The 13980-nt window shown below is 37.1% G+C and overlaps 1 protein-coding gene across 2 annotated transcripts in view; it reads left to right on the plus strand.

The window, feature by feature from the left end:
* pde3a (phosphodiesterase 3A, cGMP-inhibited) overlaps positions 1-13980 on the plus strand; it is a 162388-nt gene that overhangs the window by 77472 nt on the left and 70936 nt on the right. For both annotated transcript variants that reach the window (XM_088923445.1, XM_088923444.1), the window contains exon 2: positions 9469-9519. In XM_088923445.1, the coding sequence (XP_088779571.1) occupies positions 9469-9519 (51 nt within the window). The remainder of the gene's footprint in view (positions 1-9468; positions 9520-13980) is intronic.

Genomic DNA, 13980 nt, shown 5'->3' on the forward strand with positions numbered 1-13980 from the left:
GGCAATTTTATTTTTCTTTAAATAATGGTAGAACTTTACTTATGATTGTTGTGACAATATTTTATAGTATTTAATAGTATGTCAGCCGTTCTTTCTAATGTCTCATCATTCTTTGATGAGAATATGAAACAATGTTTATAGATTTTGTATATTCATTACACACACTTTAGGCACACCTAAACTAAAGCCATCTTGATTGGGAGAACTGTACTGTATGTGACACTGTGTCATCATGGTGAGGCCGCGATTGCTAACTTTCTGAATGTGGTGTATTTTGAGCTCCTGCTAAAGATCTTCATTGCGTCTGTTTTAAGGCACCTCACTGCTTCATTAGACTACTGTTTAGGTGGCAGCGCGTAAGAGAGACTTCCATTTTTACTCTGTAGCCATTTCACATTCGTATTCCTTAATCTGATTTTTACACAGACATAACTGTCATTACTCTTGAACTCAAGTGCAAGTAATAAATAAGAAGAAGAAGAAGAATTTTAGACTGCTTCTTACACCAGCTTCTGCCTTTGTTATTTGTGTCTTATGGTTTGTCTTCAGACTAGTAGATAATAGATTTTCTAAATCTCCCTGATGAGGTTCCTAGATAAGGTCATAGCCATTCTAGGAGGCACCCATGGAAGAGGCTGAGGGGCCTTTATTGCCTACAGGCAGGTAGGAAGCTGAAACCCTAATCAATGGAGCTCCTGCTGTTGCTAAAGTTTCCTTGCCTGTCCTTTTTTAATTCTTGAGCGTTGACACTAATTTTGAAAAGGTTTCCATCTAGAGGTGAAATGTGGTATTACAGTGTTAGTGGTTCCTCTCTTCGTCTTCATAACAAGTAAGAATTTACATTTAGTCAAACATTTAGTCAGAACCCACATCAGAATATGTACAGTACCAAATATCCAATGGTCTTCTAACACTAAAAATATTCCAGCTTGTAACCTGGTCTGATCAGCTCTCAGAACGTGAACACAGCTGGGTCTGCTCAGTAATGGGATAGATCTCCCCCCGCAAAACAGGTTGGTTCTGGTATTGGTGGACCAGTAGGTGGTACTCTTTCCTCTAGACCAGAATTTCTCATCCAGTGACCCAATATGATGACCAGGGACACTTTGCTTTACGAAATGCTTGCCTTCAAATGAGATTTTTTTAAGCCATTGTACTTTTTAAAACAGAAGCAATGTTAACCCTAGCTTTTACTATATAGCCTTTCTAAAGTTCTGCTTAAATCACCTGGTGAAGCAAATACTCAAGTGTATACCTGATCTACGGTGTAGAAGGACTTTGGTCACTATTGTACATTTTCCAAGCAGTATTGCACTTCAGTGGTGGATGAATTGGGTATCCTATTATATGTAAAATACTCTGGGATGAAAGATGCTACACATCTACTTTTTATAATAGTTATTCTGACCTTTATTTTGGTTCATGTGTATATACATACGTGGTCTTGGTACAGTTTATTTAAAAGGAAAGTGTTGCTTCATCCATTCCTAATACCAGAGAAAACAACGTATCTGAAAAATACTGATAGAAAATCGTATTAGGAAAGAAATAATGGCGTAGTGTTCTCAAAGTGGGTATGGTAAGCTTCTTGTAGAATTGTTATCTTTATTCCAATCAAATTGAATGCTGTCTAGTATTTAAAGTGTGGGCAAGCAGTAATGGAATCTATATGAACTAATTAAAGGGTCAGAACCGTATTTGAGCTTGAAGGCCTGATATCCTGAAAAGGTTTCAGTCTGTATTGGCCAGCTGATGTCCAGACAGTTGACACTGCACAGACCTCCACTTTGTGAATGACAGAGTATATTTGCAGTGATTACCGGGATAGGTTCACTGTGGAGAATATCTCCATTATGAGAAAACCCTGGGGGCATTTCATGGCAAATTAAACATGTATTAGTCATTCGTCTAATTGATGTAGGCTTACTTCATCCATAATTCCAAGGATCAAGTCAGAAAAATTAGTGTTTGTTGCTGCGGGAAACAGGTTTTAACATTACTCTTTTCCAGTGTTTAAAGGTTATGAGAATCAAATCATTCATCTTTTCTTCCTCCTTTTTGGTTAGCAATTAGTTTCTTTTAATTTTGTTATTTACATTTGGACTTTTTCTGACCTGTTCAGTAATTTCTATGCTTTTGGAATGTCTCGGTAGTCAGGAACATTTAGATTTTTTGCTTAAACTATATAAAGCATTTAGATTTGTGGACATTTCCTGCTGATTTTTGAAAGAAATACAAAATCATGTTTTTCTGCTGATTTTTGATTGTAAGTGGAGATGTATATATATTTTGTTCACTTTAAATATGAACTATTTACACTGGTTCACATTTTGGGATATTATAGTTAGAGCCCAGATGTGTTTTGTTAGAATTTTAAGTTTTAGTTACTGTACTAATGGAATACTTAACAAACTTGTGGTATCACTGAACAACGTTCAATGTATAAAATCAGAAAAAAAACATTTTGTAAAAAAATCCTATGACACCATTCACTTCAGTTTTTTTATCATTAAATCTTAATTCGTAAAATTTTGCAATGCTGAATTTTCAAAATTTAATTTTTGAGGGCATATGTATGGTTTTCTTGTTCTTACAGAAAGATGAAACCCTGTGTGTTCGACGGTTTGTGAAATGTACAGTATTTCTGGCTTGAAGCTTAGGAATTGGTTAAGAAGAAACCCTACTGAAGTGTTTTGCTTTATAACATGTCCTGCTAAAATCGGCTCTGTTTCACTGTTTAAAGCATTGAGTGGAAATGATGTTGAACACAAAGCAAATACACAGAGTGCTAACAAGGTAACTTTTTCTTCTTTTATTTGCCCTACAGATGAGCCTGCTTTTAATACAGTAAGTGTTTACACGACCCAGTCATGGCTCTGTGTGTGACTGTGGGCCATAAACAGGACAGAATCAAATTTTCACAGTTACACAGGCTGTGGAGAGAAAGTAAACAACTTGCCCCATAAAGAAGTACAGTACTTCAGTTTTTCTATTGAGTGACAGAACCAATTTTTTAATAATCTGTTTATATACTGTAGCACTTTTCATCCCAAAGGATCCCAAAACACTTTACACATAGTAAAGCAATAGGATTCACCACTGATGTACAGTAACCACCTTGGTACTGTGGATTTCATTTTGCACCAGCAGCCTCAATGTACAGCAGATCAGGGGGAGAAGTGAAAAACTGTTTCACCAATTGAGTTAAGGAAGAATTTTAGTGAGGACAGATTGTGCAAGCTCACAGTGGAATTTAGCCAGGGCAGTGAGGTTAACAACCCTACTCTTATGAACAGTGCCATGGGATCTTTAAAGTGGTAGCAGATGTTGTATAAACACATTCACGTGAGTGTAGGTGTGGGTTCAATGGAGGAAGAGGTAAAAGCTGGAATATGAAACAGCTACACAGTTGATGTGCTGATCTTACAAAAGTGCGTCCAAAGACAATGAAGAACAGAAAAGGCCAGTTTGTGCAAATACTGTATATGATGTGTATTCTTTCACCTTAATTTCTTCTTGAGAATGATGAAACCAGAAATGAGTTTTTTGACTTATTAGATGAAGTCAGCATGATCATGTTTTTGCATTTTATGTTTTCATAATGGGGCAATGTAGGACAATAGATGACATTATTCATTTTTAAGCATTATCCATTGCTTAAGTTACAACAAATGTCTCTTACCAGCATCCACATATTAACATCCAAGAAGTCCTAAAGCTTTAAAGCTTGAATTAGCTCACGCTATCCCCATGACGATGGATCCAGATGGTTTGCTTAAAATCTTTCCACTTGGATTTACATATTTTGGAGACATCACTGCACTTTTTTGAAGTGAGGATTCAAGGCCATGCTTGTTGTTTTATGGTATTTTTTTTTTAAGGAAAGAAACTTAAGATCCAGACAAACACTTTTAAAAAACAGTACATACTGTATAGAAAGGTGAGTGTTAGCATAAGTCGGTTCAGGATTAGTGTTACTTCTTTAGTTGTTGCTCTAAAACCACAGTTAAACATTATTCTAAGAATTATATTTGCTTAAAATCTGGCACTGAAGAGCCCTGAGATGTGCTGCCTTTCCACAATCATCATGCTTTGCTGTAGCTTGAGGGAAGTCATCAGTATCTGCACCAAGTGCTTATCCCACTGCTGTGGAGCTCAGCTGCACACTCAGAAGGAGATGCCATTATACAACAATAGGGAGTCCTTAAGAGTTAAAGAGCCAATCAACTGCTTTTGTAAGTTCTTCTCTGGGTGCAGTGCTATTCTCCAAAATTACCTGTGCTCTGTTTTATGATAAAAAGTAAATTGTATGGATACTTGATGGCTGAGCATGAGAAGAAACATATCACTCTGTATGTGTATATATATATTACTAACATTGGATATTGATTGTATATTTATGGTGTCATTTTGATTAGTTGATCACTCATGACTGACCATTATATATCCAAGTGACTAGGAAAGGTTCGTAAGCTCTAAATCAGCACCTTAGTGAGAGAATTGGTGACTGTTGAATGTCAAACTTGGTGAAAATGATGAAAGAAAACCTGAAAGGAACCAAAATGCCCCACATGCAGTATCAACAATAACTGTGTGCCACACTGTCACTTGCCATCTGGGGTGTTCAGAGCTAGAATTTTCTAACCTGGCTAGAAGTTACAACTAAATAAAGTCTGTCAATGATAGGCTATGGTCTGGGGGACCGTGAGTCACAAAACACCAAGATCGACACTACAGAACTCTACAGAACCCTTGTGGTGACTGAAGGCGGTCTGACTGTACAGCATTACATTGATGAAAACCTGAAACCTCAGCTGCTGCCCTTTCTGTGGACTCATTCTGACACCACAACAGTCCAGCCAAACAATGTACATCCTCGTTTAATAATGACTCTCCCATGAGAGAGATGGGAATGTGACAGTTATACAGTACCATAGGGCCAGACTCGAGACCGCATTGTCACTGGTGGGATGACCGATGGTATCATGTGGTATCTAGGGCTCAGAGATACCAGTGAACAGGCACGTGCTTCTTCTGTCTCTATGTGGGGAATAGATCAGCCTCCCAAAAAATAGCAATCTGGTGTAAACCATGCATTGCAGATGTAGAGCTTGTATTGCTTCCGATGGTAACCTCACATGCTGCTAACCTGTGTCTCTCACAGTAGACATCTGCGGATCTGCCTTGTTATTGGAAAATGGTCACGATCTTAGTAATTGTACCCATGTTGTGTTTAAGAAATAAAATGCCAGTATACTTGTTCTAAAAAGATTTTGTCATTTCCCTGATAATACGTTTATGAATTTGTTGCAGGTGTAAGTCTGTGTGTGTATTTAACAGAAATATGGAAGCGTTGCCTCAGACTTGATCATTTTCATACTTCTATTAAAATTGTACAGAGCTCCCACACATCCCCTTACTCAGATGGTCCATACATTATTACAATATAATAATTTATAAACATACATGTGTGTTGCAGAAGGTCATGTCTAGTACCCATTCCTTTTTGTATCCCAGCTCAAGCAGGATGTCTGGTCAGAGCTCATTAAGGATGGTCCTCCATCCAGAGTTGGGAATGAAAGAAGTTAAGAAAAGTTATGCATTCCCTGAAGAATGTGCTCGTGGTCTCTTAGATGGGACATTGTCCTCACAGTTATATAATCAAATATAACTGTCCTGCTCTTGTGACAAGAGACTGTAAGATCACTACAACTGTCTGGTGTCATGACCATATTCAGTGTGACACTCAAACTGGTCTTGATGGCATCTGCTACTTTGTGTGGCTGTTTTGTATGTGGATTTTTATGAATGCTTCATTAGGTATGCTTTTACTTTGACATGTGCAGAATGATGACCATTTCCCACATGAGAGCAATTGCCCTGATTTTTATAAAACCTGTGCTAAATCACTAATAAACATGGTCTAGGTTTAATAATCATAATCTTTCCATGTATATGATGAAGACGAGTAGCTCAGTGTTTAGTACCATCGCTATATGAATTTGGATATTCTACATTTACAATATTTACAAACTTTTGGACTTCATCCATTACTAATGTTGATTTCAGGGAAATCTTTTATGCATAACCTTGCCTTTGTAGTGAAGTGCAGAGATATCTGACATTCTATCCACGGTTAGTAAATCCTTTTTCAAACCCCACCTTCTTCTACTGAACGTAATCTTTTGAATTATGAGTCAACCACAGCAGTTGCCCATTCCAGTGGCAACTTATAGTATTTTACTCTTAGACACATCTGAACATCAGTGCAGGCTTTTTATTTCAGCTGTATGCAAGTGCTACTTCTGAAGGTCCTGATCCAATAAGTATTTTTTCTACTGTCTTTTAAGACAAACTGACCATCCAGCCTCTCACTTTACATATACACTAATTCCAACACTTACTTACAGTACAGTACGCGCGAATACTTATTGTAGCCACTGTACTGTACAGTTTATGTCTACTGCATAGGCATACAGCTCATTTAGAACTCTCTATTTTAGTGGCTTTGCACCCTATTATATAAGATCTCTTTATTGTGACTCTCATAGCTATTATATTGTGTAACTAAAGCGCTACTATATATACATTGGTTTTACTTAGTTCTCCCACATTCCCACTTTCTATTGTGCTTGGAGTAAGTATTCCACAAGGTGGGTATCAAATTGCCTCTTTGCTCCACTGTAGAACCAGAGCTTATGTTTCACAGCAATTGAGAGCTAGAGAAAGCCATAGGGATACTGAAGAGGTGTCTGGCTTTTTGATTTTCTTCGGGCAAAAGTTAACAAAGCTGCAGCCTCATAGTGAACCTTAATAACTTCTATTTGAAGAATGTTGAGACCTTGTCCATTTTTCTTTTTGAAGAGGCAACGGATCATCTGAATGAAATATAATACAGAATTTGTTTCTTAAAACAGCTTTTCAATATTGAAGACCAATTTTGAACAATTGTGACCAATTTTATTTGAAATTTCTGTACAGAATTGATTTTATCCCATGAGCTGTGCAGCAAATGTACAACAGGGTCATTCATTGACTTAAACAAAAACTAAAGGGGTATCATTAATTTTAACCATGATATGGAATACAATTCTAACAATCCTGAATTCTGCACATTTAATCGTCTCAAATTTGTGCAAAGGCTTACCAACAGGTAAAACACAAACCTATACAGTGCACTCCTCAAATTGTCAGAAGATATACTGTAACAATGGTTATAATAAAAAGCATTTAACTCTCAGTCAAAATAGTAACCGATTGAGTAACCATGCGTAACATTTTATGCATATTAATCAAAGCATAAAACCATTCAGTTTTGGGTTTTTGAAAAAAACAGAAAACACTCTAGAGCTTAGTTAAGCTTTCATACATAACTGTAACAAGTGCCACAAAAAGAAAGGTTCTCTTGTATGGCAGAGAATATATTAAATTAAACCAATAATTTAATTGACTTTTCAAATGTATGGAACTGTAATCAGTAAAGCTCTATGTCCCTGTTACAGTACTCTATAGCAGCACCCATGTACATGAATGTGTTCAAAGAGACCATAAATCATTTCATGCTTTCAAAATTTGAAATTTCCCTCTGATTACGAATCCTTAAGATGATAATGAGACCCCCCCGCATTCCGGCATATCTTTAACAAATTGCCTTAATCTCAGTGATGAATCATTACTGCAAAGTGAGGCTTCTAAAGTTCTCAAAATTAGTTCTTGAGGTGTTAAGGTCATTCTGCATGTGTGAGTGTAGAGTGTAGAGGCAATATATATTGCAATTACACTATTTTGAGGTGAACAATGCTCTGGTACATAGTAAGCCAAATAAAAAGAATATGCCTGTGATATCCTGAAACCAACACCCTCTGATTGTTCCTCAATCTTAGCTTAGCATTTTGTTGTCCTGGATTCTGTACAAAACAGTAATTCCACTCTACTGTACTGTGAGTTAAGCAATATCCAACATTATTACACAGTAGGTTTTGCTGGTATTAAGTGCTATTTTATTCATAGCACTGACATATACAAACGTTTTCTTATCGTAGTTATTAATGTTCTATTCACCATAATTAAGGATCTTAAACCTCATGTAGAATGGTATATTGCTTTTTGTCTCTTATTGGAGGCTTCAGTAAAATGCTTGTGTGGGCCTTTTTATACAGTACTGTATGTTGTGATTTATTGTATCAAAAATAGAATTTAGCAATTATATTTAGAACTATTGCATACATCTTTTTCTCACTAAATTATACATTTTAATCCATGGGGAAGATACCCATGGGGACACATTATAATTCTTCAAATTTGTGTCATTTATCTTTGGTTTTAAGACACATGGGTTGTATCAAATCCCACAGAATCACAATGTGTACTAGAATATTCAAGAGAGAGAAGAGTATTCCACTGAGAGAGAGATCCCATTGATTTACAGCTGTTCAGCAGTAACCTATAAAACAAGGAGAATATGCCACTGGCAATACATTTGCTGCTGGAAGAGGTGTTAGTGGGGCCAGCAGGGGGCGCTCACCCTGTGGTCCATGTGGCTCCTAATGCCCCAGTATAGTGACGGGGACACTGTACTGAAAACAGGTGCCGTCCTTCGGATGAGACGTAAAACCGAGGTTCTGACTCTCTGTGGTCATTAAAAATCCCAGGACGTTTCTCGAAAAGATTAGGGGTGTAACGCTGACGTCCTGGCCAAATTTCCCATTGGCCCTTACCAGTCATGGTCACCTAATAATCCCCATCTATGAATTGGCTTCATTACTCTGCTCTCCTCCCCACTGATAGCTGATGTGTGGTGAGCGTTCTGGCGCACTATGGCTGCAGTCGCATCATCCAGATGGGGCTGCACATTGGTGGTGGTGGAGGGGAGACCCCATTACCTGTAAAGCGCTTTGAGTGGAATCCAGAAAAGCACTATATAAGTGTAAGCAATTATTATTATTAATTATTATTAGTAAATATGTTTGCTGTTTATTACCTTTGCTAAGTTTGCACAGTGGGAAAATGTTCCTAATACTAAACTTATCTGCTCACACTAGTTTTGTTGTATCACAAGCCTCAACCTTAAAGAACGTTCACAGTTTTCAAAGTTGACTTTGTGAGCACCAAACCTTGCAACCCAGACAATGTGTATCAGCTGTAGTTATTGTATGTGACAGGCTCTGTGATGGCATGAATCATTCCAAACAAGTGGAAAATGGCTTTTACAGTGCCTAAAGGGTATTCTACTGCCAGTTAATTAGTGCAGCAAAGTCGGCCTTGTCAAACCCATAAAGCCTTGATAAATGGTTTTCAAACTAAATTGAACTGTAAAATTGAATTAGAAGTTTGTGCTGGTGAAAGAAATAACGAATAACGATAATCCTGTAAGACTTGTGGTGTTCCTTTTTTTGGGCAGTTTTAACTAGTCCCCCTTGAAATATGCATTTTTATTTCTAAAATTCCTTCTTCTTTCTCTTTCTGCAGATTCTTTCCCATTCAGAATGGGACCACAAGCGAGGCTACAGAGGATCTCAGGTTAGTGAACAAAATAGAGGAGATGGGTGTAATTGATTCAATGGGTCCATTTTTCACTCACGTGGAATATCAAAACTGCTTCAGGTCTAAATAAAAACAAAAGTCATGAGGCTTGAACAAGCTTTGCACTTGTTAGTTTTAAATATAAATATAAGAAATGTGACATAAAATGAAGTTATTTTGACTGCAGTATTGAAACATTTATTGAAGTGTCTTTTACAAGAATAATTTTATCTTTACCCTTTTTTTCTTACAAAATGGAAGTGATAACATGGAATCCAATATTTCTTTTTTAAAACAGTGCTTTTTTCCTTGTGAAATAGAATGGGTTTTGAACCTAATCTCCTTTGATTGTGTGCTTTATGTATAGATTAACAAATAGCCCAATATACTTTATGAAGAGTTTTTTTTGTTTTTGTGAAGCACGGGCAAGCTTCTGTGAAATGTAGAAAAATGAGGACCTATCTAATTGCTATGATCACTATCTGTTCGCATTAAGCATATAAAGAATAATTAAGATTTCCCTTTCCTTTCTGGCTTCCTGCCTAGCAAATATCCTCCAGGGGCATAATAATCTCCCACACACTAAGGCATGGAAATATAAAACTCATTTGTACAGGGCAAGAATACAAAACAAATCCAATGGCGGACTTCATACAGTAAATCTGTCATACAGCTGTATTTAGGTAGCATAGTTTTGCGGTATTTGTCTCTTTGCTTTATTTTTTATCTTAATACTAAATTTGATGCCACACCAATGAGCCAGTTTGATTATTAGGGGGAACTGAGCTGCAGGGACTGGGAACTTAATATGAGGTCCTGGCAACCTCACAGTTAGTGCCGCCAGATTTCAAGATTTGAGTCTGTTCTTCTTACCTGCTTAAATGAAAACTCTAATTATCACAGCAAAATAACATCTGCCACTTAATCAAATAACTGATAATCTGAGGGCAATGAAGCAAGCTCTTCCTTTCTGTTGTATTAAAAAGGCCACTTAAATGCCATTTGAGTGGTATTGAATAATTAACCAGTTAGAGAAATGAGCTTTTCAGTCCAGCTGCTACTTTTCCTTGTCAGTGTTAGGAGGTATGATCATTTTAGGTTAGTAGTGCTACCCACTACCACTATAGGTAAGAAGAGTTAATATAATTGGTTAGAGTTAATGTCACTGGATGTTGAAGAAGACATGCAAAGAAAAAAATAAAAGTTTATACCGTGTTGAAAGGAAAAGAAAAGAGAAACAACATTTTGGCTGTGGACCCTTCTAGTTGGAAGAAGACATGTCAGCCTTTGTAAAATTATTTCAGGTGGCTAGCTGTGTCAGCATGCGTAGGCTGCAAAGGAACAAGTAAAGGTTTATTCCATGCTGAAAAGAGAAGAAAGGAAATACACATTTTTGGCTGTGGAGCCTTCTTCGGGGCATAAGAAGGGTGCTCCTTACACCTGAAGAAGGCTCCACAGCTGAAACATTGCGTTTTCTTTCTTTATGGCTGTTACCCTTTCTGTCACTATAAAATCCGCAACTGTTAAATGGCAATAAGATCTGACCTGCCCGAAGTTCTCCCACCCAGAAATATCTGAGATAAAAGCCTAACTCTCAGCATTTATAGCTGCACCCATGGCCTGGATTTTGTGTCATTTGCTGGTACAAATAGCTGTCCTATTCCTAGTCAGAATTGTCTGTCCTGCAGCATATGATTCTTAGTTCCTCTAAGGATTTGTTTTGTAAGCTTTTATGGTGCCTTAGGTAAGATGAAACAGTGCCTTGTAACTATAAGTTGCGGTTGAAATTATTGTACCATTTCTGCAAGAATAATACACTGAGATGATAGCAAAATTTTAAAGTAATTCGGAGCACAACATGCCTATCAATTATCAAGCATAGCAATGATGAGATTTCATTCTGCAGTCCTAAGGGCAAGGGGAAAGTTGCATTAGCTTATATAAAGACATCAATTGATTGGTCCTAAAATAATGTTATGGTTATTGGAAGTGACTATTGAAGTTTTTCAGGATCTAGGACAATGGTTAACACCTGGCTAATGTTATCATTTACACTTCTCTAGGGCTTTGAAGCAAGAAAGGACCCGGGGTGTTTACTGAATGTATGTGTGAGACACATTGATCAAAAGAATAGTCTCTGTTTACCTTGGCTAATTAAGTTCTGGGTAAATGATTAAGGGTCATCAACAGTGGAGGGACAAAAGATAAAACAGGCAGGTAGAGAGAGAGAGCTAGAGAGAGAACACCAAAGGACAGCAAGACACAAGGGGAAAGAATAAGAGACAGAGCCAGGTGAGAGGACCTTGTTCCGATCAGACTTTAACACGATATTTGAGTATTTAAACATTGATAAGAGAGCCTAACTTTTTATACCTTGGTTAAAAAAAAATGTCTCCCCCTTTTGAGCCTGTTAGCTTTTATATACTGTAGAATTTAAATTCTTGGTAGCTGTCTGGGGTTTCTCTGGTTGGTGAGGACATAGGCCTTAGAGACACCTTGTTTATAAATAGTGTAACTTGTACGTTGATATGTTTATGTTGTTTGTCTTTTAATTTGTGTTGTGCCATTATTAATACATTTTTAACTCAGTGTCCCTGATTTATTACGCTTTTCACCAAAGCTGTGTCAGAGCACAAAGAACTTAGGTGCCTCCAATTATACCAACTGCTTGGGCATATTCTTGGCAAACTCTTTAGTTTGGGGGATTGTGATGATTTAATGTACTTATTGATTAATCGCCTAGTCCTTTTTTTCTTGTATTTTCTATTTCTGTAACCTTCTGTTTGTAACAATAACACACTGTGAAATTATTACTGATTTGACAATAAAGGTTTTCACTAGTCTCCTATTATAATATCCCATTATTTAAAAGGATCAGGAATATATATTGCCAAAAGAGGTGATACTTTTAAGAAAGCACTCATACAGTAAATCCTGTTATGGACAAAAGTCAGTAAAAACCTACAGTATGTGATACATTGTTTATTCTATTATACCTCCATTCTTTTTCAATAGAAGCCACTGTGCGTTACTGTTTTTTGGCCTTAATGACCATTGTCTTCTGCGATGTTCAAACATAATACAGTTCTATTATGTTCAAAGTATTCTTTAATGACATGATCAGAGTGTTTCTTTCAGCCAAGGGGTATTTTACCTGGAATTTTAATTTCTATGCCCTGAGCATGGACAGAATCCTGGCATAGTCCTGTTGAGCCTCTGTATAGACTGCCATAGGATATTCAGAGTGCTTACTGCACTCTCACACAGGAAGGTTGGCTGTTTGCACTTGTCCTGGTATTGGCAAAATGGTCCCACAGGTTTTCTACTGGTCTCAGAAAAGGAGAAAAACCTGGCCTTGGTAAGGCTTGGCTTGGCTTGAAGATTCTGATGTTAACATTGTGCCATTGTAATCCTAGCACTGTGTGGTCTTGCATTGCCCTGCTGAGAAATTGACACTTCTAAATCAGCTTGCAAAAACAGAAAAGATTGCTGGCTCAAGGGGTCCATCAATGTATCACTGAGTAATATGTTCGTAAAGACATTTTTTTTAAAGGAGATTCCTTCCCACATCATAGCTCTTGCAGCCCCCTTCTGGTTATCAGATACTGTATATTGGCTTTCAACAGATCTGTAGAGAGCAAAATGGTATTCATTGGTAAACAAAACACTTCACCAGTCTCTCTGCTGCCACCAGAAATGTGCACTTATCCTCAGAAAATGTATCTTTTGGCTTTTAGCTGTAAAGTGTTACACCTGAATGTCCTCTTAGTTTGCATAACACTTGGCACTCTACCTTTCTGGTTGTGACCTGTCCCTTACAGAGCTGGTCAGTCTGCTGATTGTCAAAGCAGAGTCTCATTCTTTGGGGAACTATTCTGACCCAAGTAGTCTTCAAGCATTCTGATAGCAGCTAGGTGATCCTCATTACACAAACGGGGCATAGTCATAATTTTTTGTTCTTCGTGCATTAATTAAAAACGTCTTTTTAAATGGCTTAATTTTACAGGTTCTTAATCAGCTAATTTTGGCAATTTTAATCAAAAACCAAACATCATGAGCATCTGATGTTTTATGTAATCAAATGACTTCAATTCTACATTTTATTATCCCAAGGAACAATACTACCAAACAATGAACAAACATAAGTGATCATTATTTTTAAAATGTAAATAACATCCTGTACTGAACCATTAATGTAAAACATAGACGGTTGGATTTTCATTGTGCATCAGCATATTGGCAAAGAGAGATCAAGTGTTTGTTACTACAAAAGTGTATCAGTGAAAGAAAAATAAACACTTAGGATTATATAGAGACTTCAAGAGCTGCTTTCATAGAGAAAAGCTTGCCTGCTGATTCAGGGATGGCTGTAGCTTAAACACAATATATCTCACAGTTGCATCATGCTATGTGGGCAGTAGTATTGTACCTTCAGTAGTCAGAGAAGTTCATATATTT

The sequence above is a fragment of the Atractosteus spatula genome, chromosome 8, assembly GCF_055471065.1.
Source record: "Atractosteus spatula isolate fAtrSpa1 chromosome 8, fAtrSpa1.hap1, whole genome shotgun sequence".
NCBI lineage: Eukaryota > Metazoa > Chordata > Actinopteri > Semionotiformes > Lepisosteidae > Atractosteus > Atractosteus spatula.